This window comes from Myotis daubentonii, chromosome 7, assembly GCF_963259705.1.
Source record: "Myotis daubentonii chromosome 7, mMyoDau2.1, whole genome shotgun sequence".
Taxonomy (NCBI): Eukaryota; Metazoa; Chordata; class Mammalia; order Chiroptera; family Vespertilionidae; genus Myotis; species Myotis daubentonii.
In genome coordinates, this window is record NC_081846.1 from 54,971,920 (window position 1) to 54,989,188 (window position 17,269).

Below are 17,269 nucleotides of genomic sequence, written 5' to 3' on the forward strand. Positions count from 1 at the left end.
TTGAAGATAATTATTTTTCCTTCTAGTTATTCTACCAGAGAGTCTAGAAACAAAGGCTAGTCTCCAAAGAGGAGTACTATAGAAGTGTTATATACAAGAAGGTATATTCGATCCAGTATCTAGAAATACAACAGGGGGAATGGGACATTTGCTCTGACTGAGACGGCAAAGTGCTACACACACACACACACACACACACACACACACACACACACACACACACACAGGTTTTCTCCAACTTTCTGTAAGCCCCAGCCTAGATTAACGTATAGTGGGCACACTACCATTTCTACTGAATAAAGATGATGAAAAGAAAGAACAAAATGTTAAAGATAGGAACTTTTTTTTTTTTTTTTTACAAAGTTGAGTAATGAACATAAGCAATCAAATTTACTTCAAGTTCCTCTCTTATAAAATGTACTGTGTTTATATGATGCAAACCAGATCTGAGTTTCTCACAGAAACCACTTGGTAATTACATATCTTGACTAATGGTCTGAATTCCAACTTTTGTTCAAATGACGAAAAACAAATTTATCATAAACCTATATATGGTATTCTATTTTAAAACTTTTACAATGTATATAAAACCAGGTACCTTATATAGCAACTTAACAAACACATACATATAATTTGAGAGACTTGCAATAGAGAAAGGAGTGTTGAGAAAAACTATGGGGCCCTAAAATTCAGAGGGAGATCACTAAATGAGAGCTGCTATGAAGTCCAGAGTATATGAAATATCAACAGTTCAAGGATGGGGATGCCATCCAAAACCTAGACTTGTGAGGCTAGTATTTTATAAGCCACAGAGGCCAGAAAGCAGAACAGAGTTCGAGGACATACACTGTTTGCTGTAACTGTCATACGTAACTGAAGTAACACATCACAGGCAAACGCCTCTCACTGAAGGGCTGTCTAAATACAAAAAAGTAGGGAGCACTGTCTCCTCTGAAGCCCTGGTTATGTCACTTAAAAAGGTAATAGTAGATGAAACTGCTCTTTCAAAATCCTGTTTTGGCTTTCAGTTAAAGATCATGCTCTCTCAACTGGCCTGAAATAATTTTGGTTCTTATCTAGAAATCATTTTTTTTCCATTAAAATCTTGTAGACAATTTAAGTTTACATATCTATGCACACATTACCAAGATATAAACAAGTAATAATTTATTTTCTTTTCCCTACTTGAACTAAATGTTGAACCCCTGCTCAAGCCTACCTTCAGCTCACTGAACATTTTAATTTTAAAAATAACGTCCTATATGTTTTATCTGTACCATAAAGTTATAATTAGTATTTCATTTTGTCATACAATTAGGACTTCACATTGTATACAATGCTTGTTAATTGCTTTAGGTCTCTAAATCTGTTTCTCCAACCAATTTGTAGCTCCTTAAAGGGGATGCTCTTACTCCTTTTTATTGTTGTACTAGTGGCTTGGTGCATGAAATTCATGCGGGGAGGGGGGTGCAGGGGGGTCCCTCAGCCCAGCCTGCACCCTCTCCAATTGGGACCCCTTGGGGGATGTCCGACTGCCGGTTTAGGCTCGACCCTTCTCACAATCTGGGACCGCTGGCTCCTAACCACTCACTTGCCTGCCTGCCTGATTGCCCCCAACTGCCCTCCCCTGCAGGCCTGATCTCGCCCCCAAATGCCCTCCCCTGCAGGCCTGATCTCGCCCCCAACTGCCTCTGCCTCAGCCCCCACCACCATGGCTTTGTCCAGAAGGAAGTCGGACGTCCGAAAGATGGCCAGTCAACCTGGTCTAATTAGCGTATTACCCTTTTATTAGTATAGATTATATAGGATAGGATTGTTTAAAATAGGGGCGGGGGGGGGGGAAGACTTTTTCAGCAGGAGGAGATGCTCTTGGCAAACAGAAATGCATAATCCCTATATCTGGACTGATAGCCAGCCATATGCACTATACTGCCAAACCAGTCATAAAAAATTGAATAGCTTTCTTATACTTTACACCGAACAGCTGTTGCCCTTAAAACCCCTCCTCAGCCCCCACCTTAGGTTCTGCCTTCACAGTTCACCCAGATTTGGTTCCGATTGGTCGGTTTCTATGCCAGTCAGCGTCTCCAGGCCTATCTCCGGCCTGATCAGAGAGGCAGGGCTGATCAGCAGCCGCCCCAGGCTGCTGGAGAGCAGGCTGACTGCTGAACTCTCAGAGAAAGAGAGAAACACGGCTGCTGGCGAGGTCCAGAGAGAGAGAGAGAGAGAGGCAAGGGCTGATCAGCAACTGCCACAGAGGCTGTGGATCAGACTCTGCTTCTCTCTCCAGACCTTGCCAGCAGCTGTGGCAGCTGCTGATCAGCCCCACCTCTCTCTCTGAGAGGTCAGCAGTTCAGCCCGCTCGCTCGCCAGTCCCCACCCACCTGAGCCTGCTGTGTGCGCAGCCTGGCGTTTGGTCGTCCCTTTGGTCGTTTTGGCCGTTATGGACTCTGGCTCTTTATATATATAGATTCCTGTCACTGACTAGCAAAAGTATGCAAATAGGAAGGGTTCAATAAATACTTCTTGTATAAGTGACTGGCAGGTGAATTTTTTTTTTTTTTGGCATAACTATGATCTTTTATTTTTTATTTTTGGTAGGTGAATTTTTACACATTAATATTCTTCAAACGTTAAAGTATCTATATTATTTGCAATTGCCAGGTATAGCACATTTCCTTATGTTAGTCAGCACCAATGACAACTCCACAGCTACCTTCACTGTTGTACTACTCTAAACCTACAAAATCTTTCCTCAAAGCTATCACATACTTGCTGATCTAATCATAATGAGAGCCACATCAGATTTTGCCTACTTTCTAACTGGTAACTTAAGGTAACAATTGCATTCTTCATATTTTAAAAGTTTTGCTTAAAGCATATAATTCAGATAAAGAAGGGCATATATATAGAATAAATTAGAAATACATATAGGAAATCAGAAATGAAACAAAATAACAGCTCTTTGGACACATGAACACATAATTTCTAATAGTTAAAAGCTCAAATAAACTCATTCTATATTTACTTCGTGTGTTGGGTCCTAGAATCTGAAAAAACCTTTACAATGTTTTATAATTTCTACTTTAGTTATTAAATCAAGATTTTAAGTCAAAGGGCAGGGACAATATCTCATTTTTTCTTCTAGTGGCCGACAGTGTCAGGTACACAGCAGTTGAGAATTACTGAATAAATGAGTAAAGAAAATTTACCAGACCACCAAATTCTTTTATGTAGTCTATATTATCAGTCTCTACATATTTTATTGTATTAAAACAAATTAGACTTTTGTATAATTGCCACAAAAATAAAAAATGGGGCTAGAAGATGAGGGCGAACAGTTTTGCCAAGCCTTAGGCATCCGGTATAGTATTTAGTTTGGCAAATGAAGTGATTCCCAGAAGCAGTATTACAAAAAAGCTTTATTTTTTAAAAAATATTTTAATTGATTTTTTAGAGAGAGAGGAAGGGAGAGGGAGAGAAGATAGAAACATCGATGGGATGCCTCCTGCACAACCCCTACTGGGGATTGAGCCTGCAACCTGGGCATATGCCCTGACCAGGAATTGAACCAGCAACCAACCTTTTGGTGCATGGGACAATGCTCAATCCACTGAGCCATGCCGGCTGGGTAAAAATAACTTATTTTTAAGATCATACAAATGACCCAGTATGGCACAATCCTAGTTTTAAAAAAGCAAATTAAACAATGCCAATTTATATTTACATTAAAACACAAAATGTTATTTAAATAATAACTGCTATCATGATGTATGTTACTATCTCTGACAGTGTTGTCCTATAAATAAGAGATAATAGTTTTTGGCAGAAAAAAAAAGTTTTTGCCAGAATAAATGTATGTATTTTAGTATTATTTGATTTTCTATATATAAGTATTTTTAATTTTTAAAACTTGTTATAAAAATAATAACAACATGTAACAGTTTCTTTCTTCTCTAAAGCACTGTTCAGCTATGCTCCTCTGGAAAGTTTATTTCATACTAGAATTTTTGAAATTGTTAAGACGATAAACTACGATATTTTTTTCCTGAGACTAATAATGATAGGATTCAGGAAGTTGAATTCATTATTAAATTCTGCCAACTTCTTTTACCTTTCATTAATATTTATCATATGGTAAATTAAGTACTAGCCTCCCTTCACTCCACTGTGGCCTGGTGGCTCAGTTGGTTGGAGAATTGTACCACACACCAAAAGGTTGTGGGTTCAATCCCCGGTCTGGGCATATATAGGAGGCAATCAATCGATGTTTCTCTCTCACATTAGTTTCTCTCTCTCTCTCTAAAAAAAAATCAATAAAAACATACCGTTGGGTGAGGGTTAAAAAAAAAAATACTAGTCCCCCCCAACACACCTTTGATCTTTGATACTCTCTTCTGTACCACAACCTACAATCCCTGCGATGCTTTAAAAATACATCTATCTTCCTTTCAAGGGGTGGAACTTATTTCCTTGCCTCTGGAGCATTTAGTGACTTATTTCTAATGAACAGAATAAAGTGGAAGGGAAGGTTATGTGATTTTTAGAGACTAGATCATAGAAATACTGTGGCTTTTTCCTTGTTCTCTCTCTCTTGGATCTCTTACTTTCTTACTTAGAGGAAGTTAGCTGCCAGGTTATGAATAGAGAGATCCATATGCGAGGTCTCCTAACAACAATCATGTGAGTGAGCCACTTGGAAGTAGATCCTCCAACCACAGTCAAGCCTTCAGATAGCTAAAGCCTTTGCCCACATCCTGACTTCGATCACATGAGATCTGGAATCAGAACCACCCAGCTAAGTCTCCAAATTTCTGACCCATAGAAACTGAGATAGTAAGTACTTGTTGTTTTAAGCTGTTAACTTTTGGGGTAAATCTAGGGTACTTTCTATAACATATGATATGATTTGTAATACAATGTCCCCTTTCAAAATCAGATCTTATCAAGAAAGACTGTGCAAACTGCCATGGTATACAAGAGTTGAAAGGTTTTCCATTAAACTTAATACTTCTCTAATGTCTCTAAACTGCAAGCACCCAATGATAAAGGCTCTGTTGTCTTGATTTTATATCCTCTTAGGAGTTAAAGGATTCTTATGCGTTGTTTGCATGGGATTAGCATGAACAGAAAGTGAACTATAAATTTTGTGCTTTCAAATAAAATTTTCTTTTAAAGGGCCGCTTTCTCCCTCAGCATATCCCTCTTTACCCTCATCTCATTTTCCAAGGTGACAATGGTTGCCATTTGCCATAATGTCCATGAGTCTTTCCCCTCTCAAATAGTCTAACCAAATCCTAAACAAAATAGTCTGAAGAAAACAAATCCTCAAACCACTCACCAAACAGGCAGAGGAAAGGACTGTGGGTGGTTAGTAGGAGCTTCCTTCTGTTACTAGCTCAATGACTATATAGCCAGCTCTCAATATTCAATAAATCCAACTTATTCATTCTTTTAGAATATATTTCCTCTTCTCTTTTAATCCCTTATATATCTAGTGTGCATTAGCACTTTGGTTCTAGATATATAAAGGAAGATGAGAAAGTTAAAATGTAAGGCAGTTGGTTTTTATTTTTACTAAATGGTTACAGTATAAGATTGAGTAGATGAGATACTGAAGGTATTAAATATGTGGTGTCACATAAATCTTTCCCTTTTAGTAATGACAATTAAGAGAACTCACTAAATTTAGATTTATTTCTTACCTGAAGCTTTATATTGTTTCATCTTATTGTCTGTTCACAAATAAAGTTTCAATTGATGCAATATCAGTAATTCTTTGGAAATAAGCTATCTCTGACATGATTTCTGTTACTTACGGTTAATTCCAGCATAAGTATGCAAATATATACACTGAGTGGCCAGATTATTATGACTACCCAATCAGTACTTCGTTGGGCCACCTTTTGCCTTCAATACTACGGCGATTCTTCTTGGCATTGACTCCACGAGATGTTGAAAGGTGATGTGAGGAATCTGACACCATGCCTGATGAATAGCACTGTCCAGTTCTGTGAGATCTGATGGTTGTGGAACCAGATGCCTGATGGCTCTTTTAACTTTGTCTCACAAATGCTCAATTGGATTGAGAGCTGGTGATTGTGGAGGCCACCTAAGCAAGGTGAAGTCTCCCTCATGTTCTTGAAACCACTCCTGCACAATACGAGCACCGTGGCTTGGCGCATTGTCTTGTTGGAAGAAGCCATCTCCATTGGGATACGCCATCAACATGATAGGATGAACCTGATCAGCAACGATACTTAGGTATGTTGTGTTATTCAGACATTGTTCCACATGAATTAAAGGGCCCAAATCATGCCAGGAAAACATGCCCCAAACCATAACACTGCCTCCACCAGCTTGAAGGGTTGTTCTCATGCACGTGGGGTGCATGCTTTCATGCTGTTTCCGCCAAATTATCACTCTGCCATCTGCTTGATGCAACTGGAAATGTGATTCATCGGACTACATGACTTTTTTCCAATGCTCAACTGTCCAATCCTTGTGTTCCTGTGTGAATTGGAGACGTTTTATCTTGGTAACTGCAGACAGCAAAGGTGTTCGAATGGGCCTTCGGCTTTCATATCCCATATGATGCAGTGTATGGCTAATTTGCCTACAAATGTCAGGTGGTCATAATAATCTGGCCACTCACGTTCAAATATATCCCATGTTCAAAGGCTGTTAAATCGTGCTGTTTACCCATATCTTCAGAAAAAAATTACTTCTACTGTTGTGGTAAACAACCTGCTTCCCTATTTATAATGGTCTGGCCCTCTAGCAACTTCAGCGTGAAATTATAGCTAATTTGCCTACAAACGTCAGGTGGTCATAATAATCATGCCACTCAGTTTATATTATAGATCAGCCGTGAGCAAACTACGGCCCGCGGGCCGGATCCGGCCCGTTTGAAATGAATAAAACTATTGAAAAAAAAGACCATACCCTTTTATGTAATGATGTTTACTTTGAATTTATATTAGTTCACACAAACACTCCATCCATGCTTTTGTTCCGGCCCTCCGGTCCAGTTTAAGAACCCACTGTTGCCCTCGAGTCAAAAAGTTTGCCCACCCCTGGTATAGATAAAAACATCTTACAAAGTTAAAACAAATGTAATTTAAAAAATTCTGAAGAAGGCTCTCTTTGAACACTTATTGACTGAAAACTAAATCTAAAACTTTCATAAATAATGACCAATTTAAAATAAACGAAATTATTAACATATTTTAGAGTCTTTCACATCATCCCTTTTGTTCTAACCAAGACTGCTATTATTTTTTAAATATATTTTATTGATTTTTTACAGAGAGGAAGGGAGAGAGATAGAGAGTTAGAAACATCGATGAGAGAGAAACATCGATCAGCTGCCTCCTGCACATCTCCTACTGGGGATGTGCCCGCAACCCAGGTACATGCCCTTGACTGGAATCGAACCTGGGACCTTTCAGTCCGCATGCCGACGCTCTATCCACTGATCCAAACCGGTTTCGGCAAGACTGCTATTTTTTAAAAAAATACCTTTTACATAGTTTGAACTGGAGATATTTTACTATCTTCAAAGAAATGTAATAATGGAAATAAAAATAATTTTGATTAAAAAATAATGGTAAATAATGAAATTTAGAAGTCTTTGAAATAGGAAAAGGATTGTAAATATTATTTACTTAAGCACTAAATTTTTTGTCAGCATTTATAATTCAGTGACTTATAATGTACTATAATAAACCAAATCATAAAATTGTATCCTAGAAGTCAGAATCATTGTTTCTAAATTTTATCTCTTGCAAAAGAAACCTAAACGAATGCTAGTGCCACTGTTTCTTGTGTTTTTCAGCATTTTTACATAAATGGAAATTGAAGTGAAAGTAAAGACAGCTGAATGATTAAAAAAAATGATTTTGAATTAAAAAATATGAACTGGGAGATACTATAGAGAACTCATTCTAAAATTTTATTTATAGAAAATTATTAAAATCAGATTTGGTGTTAAATAAAAACAGGATAGTCTCAGTTATGGGATCAGTAACAGAATAGCTCTGACACACAAAACTAAAATCTACATCATTTAGAAGAAAGAAACACAGTGCTCTTGACTTAATTGATAGTGTGAATATTAAGTGTCCTCATTTGTTAGATCTCATTTTATTCAAAAGCTGTCTCATCCCACTAAAACCCAACTCGCCTCATTTAAAGAATTCCTTTTTAAACATAAAATTTCAATGGTTCAGAAAAATATGGAGAATAATATACATCTATATATCCACTATCTTGACTTAACAACTCTTAACATTCTGTCATGTTTGCTTCAGATCTTTTCTTTTCTTTTTTTAAAATATATTTTTTATTGATTTCAGAGAGAAAGGGAGAGGGAAAGATAGAAACATCAATGATGAGAGAGAGTCATTGATTGGCTGCCTTCTGCACACGCCCCCACTGGAGATTAAGCCCGCAATCCAGGCACGTGCCCTGACCAGGAATTGAACCGTGATCTCTTGGTTCATAGGTCGACGCTCAACCACTGAGCCATGTCAGCCGGGCAAGATCTTTTCTTTAAAAAAGGATAAGTTATACACACAACTGAAGCTTCCTTATCGTCTTCCCAGAGTCACACTCTCTTCTCTCACGGACTGTAGAGGTGGTCATTTTTTTAAAGATGTGTACCCTTCTTACACTTTTACTACCTATTTGTGTTTTTAGAAACAATTATCGTAACGTTTTATATGTTTAAAAATTTACATAAATTATTCCCGCCTTGTCATTTTGTAGTTTCCATTTTTATTCAACATTTCTTTTGCAATCTAGGCATATTAATATATAAATTAAGTTTATTTTACTTTTTCTAAAGTGTTTTATTGTAAAGATGTACCATTCTGCTATTGATGGATGATTAGGTTGTTTCTAACCAACATAGCATGCACATACTTGTACAGTACCTGTCTCCTTGCAGATAGGAAATATTCCTTTCTATCGTGCTTCAATGAAGACATTTGCTTAAGCTGATGAGGTGGCTTTTTTTTTTTCTTCTTTTTAAATGAAGCACAGGTAATTGATAAAACACACACACCCTAGAATGCTATTTTTTTAAATCCAGAATCATCAGTGTCTTACTATCTACCTTTGCATAATTTTTTATTTCTTTGTTAAATGCCTGAAAAGAGAATACCAGAAAATATGAAACCTAAGCCTTTTTTTTACTTGGAAATGGTACTTCTATTTAGGATCATGTAAGTCATTTATTTGTATATACAGAACTTCTGTTTAGAATTCAGTGGTGAATCTACCTCGGGAAAATAAAATGAAGAAGATATTTTTATGTATCAGCATTTGAATGCTGCTTTTTGCAGAAGCAATCTTATGGTTGAAAAGAATCTTGCCAATATCCTCCCCTGTTCCTGCCCACCCAAGTTATGATAGAATACTGACTAAATAATTCAGGAAGGCTGCGGAACCTAATCTCTCATTTCTCATTTCTATAGGGAATAAGCCAGGGCGCAGTTTACCTTTGATTCTTTTTCTCTTGGTATTCCTGATTTTACTTTATCAAGTGGCTGATCAAGGGTCAAATTATTCTTCCTTGCTTCACTGTCTTCAAGCAGGGGACTACAGCTGTAACTGTTATCTGTAAAACAAAACCCTCTTGGACATAAGCAGGAAACTCTTGGTTTTGGTAGTACCTGAAAATGTAAACAGAATACAAATCCAAACCTCTAATTTTAAAGAGTAGAGACTTTGACAATTTAGATTTGCTGATTTCGATTTTGGCATATTTTCTTTATATTTGGTTTTTTTTTTTCATTTCCACTAAACATACAAAATCCTTACTCTACTTAATCAATGGTGTGTAAAATATGCAGAATTTATATAAGTTGCACTTTCAGGTATGTATTTCTTGTTTAAGATACTCATTTGTATAACTATTCCATGCTTATTTATTATCTGTGAGTTATATTCCTGGTTTGTATTTTAGCATATATATATATATATATATATATACACACACACATACACATACATATACATACACACACACACACACACACACACACACACACACACACACATATATATATATATATATATGTATATATATAAATTCACATGAGAATTTTTTTGGCATAAATAAAATATTTATTTTTGTACCCTATTTTGCTCATTTTGCTATATATCTTGAGTACATGTCATGTTAATAAGCTGATCTATTATCATCAGTTTTCTTGGGTACATAGCTGTTCCTTATATGGATGACTGTAATTTAACTCTTGGACATTTCTTTATTTATAGTTTTTCATTATTAGAAATGCTATCGTGAGTATCCTTACATACAGATTTTTAAGTACATGAATGTCCATTTCCCCATAGGCCGAAAGTGTTCATTTCTTAAACATATGTAAATCAGAGAAAAAAATGGAGAAATAAAATAGAAAAACTCGACTTCCACCTTTTTCTAGAAGTGGTTTAAGAAACACATAAAAAATTAGCATGAACATACCTCGACTGGAATTCACAAGAAGTAATTGTGATTTTAGCTTGTCAATAATAGTTTGTTGAAGTGACAGCTGTTCCTGTTGCTCACGTATTCTCTGCTCATAGTTTTCAGTCTGCTGACATAAAAACCAGTTAGCCTGATATTTACTGACAGATATATACATACATTTACTGTCTATTAATAATTATATATAGATATGAGTTGCCCATATTGCTATTTCCCAGGTATTGAGCATTTATTTATGAGCTAAAAATTGGCTCCAGTAATGTATTTAAAATCATTACAAACATCTGTGATTTGAAACACTTTACAATTTAAAAAATAATCTTAAAGAAAATTTCAATTATGGTTCAACAGATGGTTTCTGGACCTTCAGTTAGGATAAAAATTATAATTTAGAATTTTATCCTTAATGATAACAAAGAAAGGCATGAATAATAAAAAGACATCATATTAAAGTTGTCTATAAAAATACCCCACTAACTTAAAAAAGGTAAGATTTTGTGTCTTTTAAATAATCACACATTTGAACTTATTCTTAGAGGACAAAATAAAAAGGAAGTGGGTATAACTAAAACATTATGAAAACTAAAGGGACACATAAAAATTACAAAATCCCACTAATCATAAACTTCCTTTCTAAAAGTTTTAAGAACTTGAGAACACAGCTAATTTTCAGTGGATATCTTAAATACCTTAATTTCCCTTATGTTTTTAATCCACCCCTTTTGCTATTTTATTATAATGGCTCTGAGAATTAAGCAGTGAAAGAAGACACATTTGCAGAATACAGATACTGTAAACCTTCAAGCAAATTTGAAGATGTTGCATTACCATTACCAAATTAGTACAAAGTCTTCAAAATATATTACCAAAAATTAATAGAGATTTTTTTTTTTTTTACCAATTTCTATCACCAGAAGAACAAATAAACGACTAAACTGTAAATTCCTTGAAATGTGAGATGAGGTCCTAATAATTTCATAATGTTCCTTCAATAGATATTAAATATTTGATTTTGAGCTGATTCTTAACCAAAGTTCAAAATCAGTAAAGCTCGATTGTTTTCAGAGACTAATAAGCCTATAAATTACACAGCTGTTCCTAGATTCCCAAAATAAGTTAGCTTAAGAAATTAAAGCAAAAAACCACATTTTTCCAAGTAAAAGGTAAAATTTTATAATACACTTTAAACATAACTGACAAATAAACCAAGTGATGTGCATGCTGCCTGAGTGTAGTATTATATAACTTGATACTTCCATAGAGCTCTGCAAGGTAACTTATACATAGGATGTATTCAGTACATGCTTATCCTATCTAATAAAAGAGAAACATGGTAATTAGCCATACGTCCGCTACCCTTCCCATTGGCTAATCAGGGCAATATGCAAATTAACTGCCAGCCAAGATGGCGGCCGGCAGCCAGGCAGCTTAAAGTGAACATGAGGCTTGCTTGCTTCAGTGACGGAGGACTCCAACGTTCCCTGCTTGCCGCTGCCGGCCTCTGAGCTTGCAGTTTGAAACATTGTTACAAATATAGAAGCTAAACAAGACCCCAGAAACCTGCTTTCAGCCAGCCAGGATTTCAGAGCTGAAGTTGAAACAGTGTTTCGATTATAGCACCCAAACAAACAAGATACCTGCTTTCAGCAGCAGAGGCCTAAGAGCTGGAGCCAAGCCTCAGAGCTAAAGCTGGCTCAGAATAAAAAAGAAAAAAGATAAAAAGGAGCGGTTGGGAGCTTCAGTCATCCACCAGCCTGAAAACAGCCCTCAGCCCCTCACCCAGACTGGCCAGGCACCCCAGTGGGGACCCCCACCCTGAAGGGTGTGTGACCAGCTGCAAACAGCCATCATCCCCTAACCCAGGCCGGCCAGGCACCCCAGTGGGGACCCCCACCCTGATCCAGGACACCCTTCAGGGCAAACCAGCCAGCCCCCACCCATGCACCAGGCCTCTATCTTATATAGTAAAAGGGTAATATGCCTCCCAGCACCGGGATCAGCGGAGCCGCGAGGCCTCCCGGCACTGGGATCAGTGTGACAGGGGGCAGCGCCCAAACCCCCTGATCGCCCTGCGGCTCTGTGTGTGACAGGGGGCGGGGCCACAACCTCCCTATCCGCCCTGTTCTGTTCATGACAGGGGAAGGCACCCCAACCCCCTGATCAGCCCTGCTCTGTGCCTGATAGGGGGGAGCTCCCCAACCCCCTGATAGTCCTGCGGCTGTGTGTGTGACAGGGTGCGGCGCCCCAACTCCCCTGATGGGCCCTGCTCTGTGTGTGACAGGGGGCGATGCCCCAACTCCCCTGATCAACCCTGCTCTGTGCGTGACAGGGTACGGAGCCCCAATCTCCCTGATGGGTCCTGCTCTGTGAGTGACAGGAGGCAGCGTCCCAACCCCCTCATTGGCCCTGCTCTCTACATGACAGGGGGTGGCACCACAACCTCCCCATCGACCCTGCCTTGTGTGTAACAGGGGGCGGTGCCCCAATCCCCCAATTGGCCCTACCCTGAGCGTGACTGAGGGTGGCATCACAACCTCCCTATCTGCCCTGCTCTGTGCATGACAGGGGGCGGCACCCCAACTCCCCAATCGGCCCTGCTCTGAGCCCAACCAGGGGCTGCACCTAGGGATTGGGCCTGCCCTCTGCCACCCAGGAGCAGGCCTAAGCCAGCAGGTCGTTATCTCCTGAGAGGTCCCAGACTGCGAGAGGGCACAGGCCGGACACAAATTTTTGTGCACCAGGCCTCTAGTCCTATATAAGAAAAGAAACATGCAAATAAGCCATCCCTCTGCTACACTCAAGCCACGCACACCAGCCAGAGTGACTATGCAAATTAATCCGACAAAGATAGAGGTTAATTTGCATAAGCAGGTGTCAGGCGCCCCAGGAGGTGACGGCGGCCTTGGCTGCGGGCTCCCGGGACCTTCGCTGACCCAGGGAGCTGAGGCCACCTGCGCCTAGCCACACCCACAAGCTCCTGGGACCTTGCCAGTGGAGAGCAGAATGTTTGGAGGACTTGGCAAAGCAGGAGACCGCTGGACATAGAGCAGAGCGAGAGAGGGTGGCTTGGAGGGCACGGCTCCCTCTGTTACCCCAGCTTCCTCATCACAGCTGTGGAAACTGACAGCAGGGAAGAGGAAGTCCCACCCCCACAGAATCAGCCAGAATCAGCCATTGGTCAGACAGCTCTCAGCGGTCTGATAGCCAGGACTCTCATTCACCTGCATCTCAGATCCTGACAGTAGAGAGGTGGGACTATGTCTAAAGAACAACTGTTGATACAACGTAGCTCTGCAGCCGAAAGATGCCGGTGTTATCGACAGAAAGTGTCTGCAGAGCAGTGTGCCTCTGATCTTGAAAGAAGGCGGTGCCTACGACAGGATGTATCTGAACACCAGCTACTGGAAAAACGTCACTCTGATGCCAAAAAACACCGGCGTTATCGACAGAAAATGTCTAAAGACCAATGTGCCTTTGAAGTTGAAAGAAGGCAGTGGCGACGACGATGACAGAAAATGTCTAGAGAACAGTCATCAACAAGTACTACCAATACTGGTAGGAACTGCATTCTCAGCAAAAATGGAGTACATGACGATGCAATCCTCGAACATAGTTGTAGTGGAATGACTGTTCGATGTGAATTTTGCCTATCACTAAATTTCTCTGATGAAAAACCATCCAATGGGAAATTTACTCGATGTTGTAGCAAAGAGAAAGTCTGTCCAAATGATATACATTTTCCAGTTTACCTGGCATATTTAAAACGATTAATTACAAACGAAGATTCTGACAGTAAAAGTTTCATGGAAAATATTTGTTCCATAAATAGTTCTTTTGCTTTTGCTTTCATGGGTGCAAATATTGCATCACCATCAGGATATGGGCCATACTGTTTTAGAATACACGGACAAGTTTATTACCATACTGGAATTTTACATCCTTCAGATGGTGTTTCTCGGAAGTTTGCTCAACTCTATATTTTGGATACAGCTGAAGCTACAAGTAAAAGATTAGCAATGCCAGAAAACCAGGGCTGCTCAGAAAGACTCATGATCAACATCAACAACCTCATGCATGAAATAAGTGAATTAACAAAATTGTACAAGATGCTACATGAGGTAGAAAAGGAAGCCTAATCTGAAGCAGCAGCAAAAGGTATTGCTCCCACAGAAGTAACAATGGTGATTAAATATGAGCCTAACAGTGATCCAGGTAGATATAATTCTCCACGCGTAATCAAGATTGCTGTCATACTCAGAAATGAAGGAGAACCTCTTTTGAAAGGGACTTGCTCATTCATTGTAAACCAGATCCCAATAATCCAAATGCCACTAAAATGAAACAAATCAATATCCTGTTTCCTACATTAGATGTAATGACATATCCTATTCTTTTCCACATGGTGAAAAAGGCTGGGGAACAGATATTGCATTAAGACTCAGAGACAACAGTGTAATCGACAATAACACTAGACAAAATATAAGGACACGAGTCACACAAATGCAGTATTATGGATTTCATCTCTCTGAGCGGGACACGTTCAATCCTACTTTAAATGCAGGAAAATTAACTCAACAGTTTATCGTGGATTCATATTAAAAAATGGAGGCCAATTGGATAAATTTCATCAAAGCAAACCAATCTAAGCTGAGAGTTGAAAAATATAGTGGTTTGATAGATTATCTCAAATCTAGATCTGAAAATGACAATGTGGCAATTGGTAAAATGATAATACTTCCATCATCTTCTGAGAGTAGTCCCAGAAATATGCAGCAGCGATATCAGGATGCTATGGCAATTATAACGAGGTATGGCAAGCCCGATTTATTCATAACCATGGTATGCAACCCCAAATGGGCAGATATTGCAAACAATTTATAACGCTGGCAAAAAGTTGAAAACAGACCTGACTTGGTAGCCAGAGTTTTTAATATTAAGCTGAATGCTCTTTTAAATGATATCTGTAAAGTCCATTTATTTGGCAAAGTAATAGCTAAAATTCATATCATTGAATTTCAGAAATGTGGACTGCCTCACGCTCACGTATTATTGATATTAGATAGTGAGTCCAAATTACGTTCCTCTAATTAATCCCCTTTCAATGTGCACGAATTTCGTGCACCAGGCTACTAGTATTATAATAAATGAATAATGTTGAAAATGAATTCATTAGCTTAGATAAATTAACAGATCAACAACTACTTCAAAATGAAGTTTTGAACTATTTCTTAAGCTACTTAATAAAGTACTTTATAAATGCAAGCAAATTGTGTAATAATTTAAAAACGAAAACTTTATAGTAGGGGAAACAGAATAGCAATGGCTCACTGCTCTACATACTTATGTTATAAAAATTATAGTATTCTAGTCTAATTGTCTATATACCCAATTTTCCTTTAAACTATGACTCCTCAAGGGCGGACTATTTAGTCCTGATATCTCCGCAGTATAGCAGAGTGTCTGGCACATATTGAGATGCTCAGTAAACATTACTTGAACAAATAAATGACTTAAGTACTTAAAGAAGTATCAGAGAAATAGATATGCTTTCATAAGTGACCTGAAGGAAAGGACAATATGCACTGCTTATATTCCATAAGGGAAACAGGAACAATGGAGACAAGGTCAGCAGGTGAATAAGACAAAAGGAAGTTAAGTCAGCCTGGCCTGTACCCTCTCCAATCCGGGACATCCCTCTCGCAATCTGGGACTGCTGGCTCCTAACCGCTAACCTGCCTGCCTGACTGATCACCCCTAACTGCCCTCCCCTGCCGGCCTGATTACCCCTAACTGCTCTCCTCTGCCGGCCTGATCATCCTTAACCGACTCTGCCTCAGCACCCGCCACCGTAGCTTTGTCCAGAAGGAAGGAAGGACGACCAGAAGATATCTGTTTGACCCGGTCTAATTAGCATATTACCCTTTTATTAGTATAGATTGCAAAATAACCAATAGAATTCAGTTTATTTGCTATGTTTGGAAACTAAAAGAAACAAAAAGTGTTTTTTAAATTAAATGCTTTTGTGCAACCTGAAAAGTCCTTTTAAAAGGTCAGATAATTATTGCACTGTCACAGTATTTAAAAAGAAAACCAATTACAGAGCAAGTGCATTCCAGCACTACCAAAGACCCCATATAACAGAAAAATCACTAACAATCGCATTGAAAATGTACAACAGCAATGTCTTGTCAACACTTCTGTACAGAGCACAGACATGACAGCTAAAACAGACAGAAGAGAAGATGCTTTTGACAGCCAGTGTGTGTGAATGATTCTTTGAGTCAGATGGCAGCAACAAGTTACCAACTAAGAGATCTGCATGACAACTAACCAATCCATCTGTATCAAACACCATCTGGCCAAGATGACTCTGGCTTCTGTGTATTTGACACTCCTTCCAATTCTAAAGACTAGCAAAACAAGTGGTCTACCAGCATCTAAAGAGGCAAAACAGGTTCTTAGGTACTTGTATTATAATGCATGTTGTATTCTTTCTTAGTGTTCAAAAGCAAAAGTTACAACAATGGTTATCACATATAGTACATATCTTAAATTTATTAAAAATGGCTGGCCATACATACTCTCAACTATCATAAATCAAAAGCTTATTTTAAGAAATGTCCCTTTATCTAGGCAAAATTTGAATCTATCTTCAAAACTATAGCAGCATATTTTCCATAATTTTGGACATATAGCTGCATAACTTTTTATGAGTTCCATAAATATTAAAAGAGTTCTATAAATTAAATTTTTTCTATGCTGACACTGAAAATT

The 17,269-nt window shown here is 38.5% G+C and overlaps 1 protein-coding gene across 6 annotated transcripts in view; it reads right to left on the minus strand.

Moving 5' to 3' along the window:
• The window catches only part of TANK (TRAF family member associated NFKB activator), a 99,878-nt gene that overhangs the window by 26,617 nt on the left and 55,992 nt on the right, over positions 1-17,269 (minus strand). For 3 of the 6 annotated variants that reach the window (XM_059704277.1, XM_059704276.1, XM_059704278.1), the window contains exons 3-5: positions 10,493-10,604; positions 9,504-9,622; positions 8,937-9,026 (exon numbers count right to left, since the gene is read on the minus strand). In XM_059704277.1, the coding sequence (XP_059560260.1) occupies positions 8,937-9,026; positions 9,504-9,622; positions 10,493-10,604 (321 nt within the window). The remainder of the gene's footprint in view (positions 1-8,936; positions 9,027-9,503; positions 9,623-10,492; positions 10,605-17,269) is intronic. The other 3 variants (XM_059704279.1, XM_059704281.1, XM_059704280.1) reach the window with 3 other exon arrangements.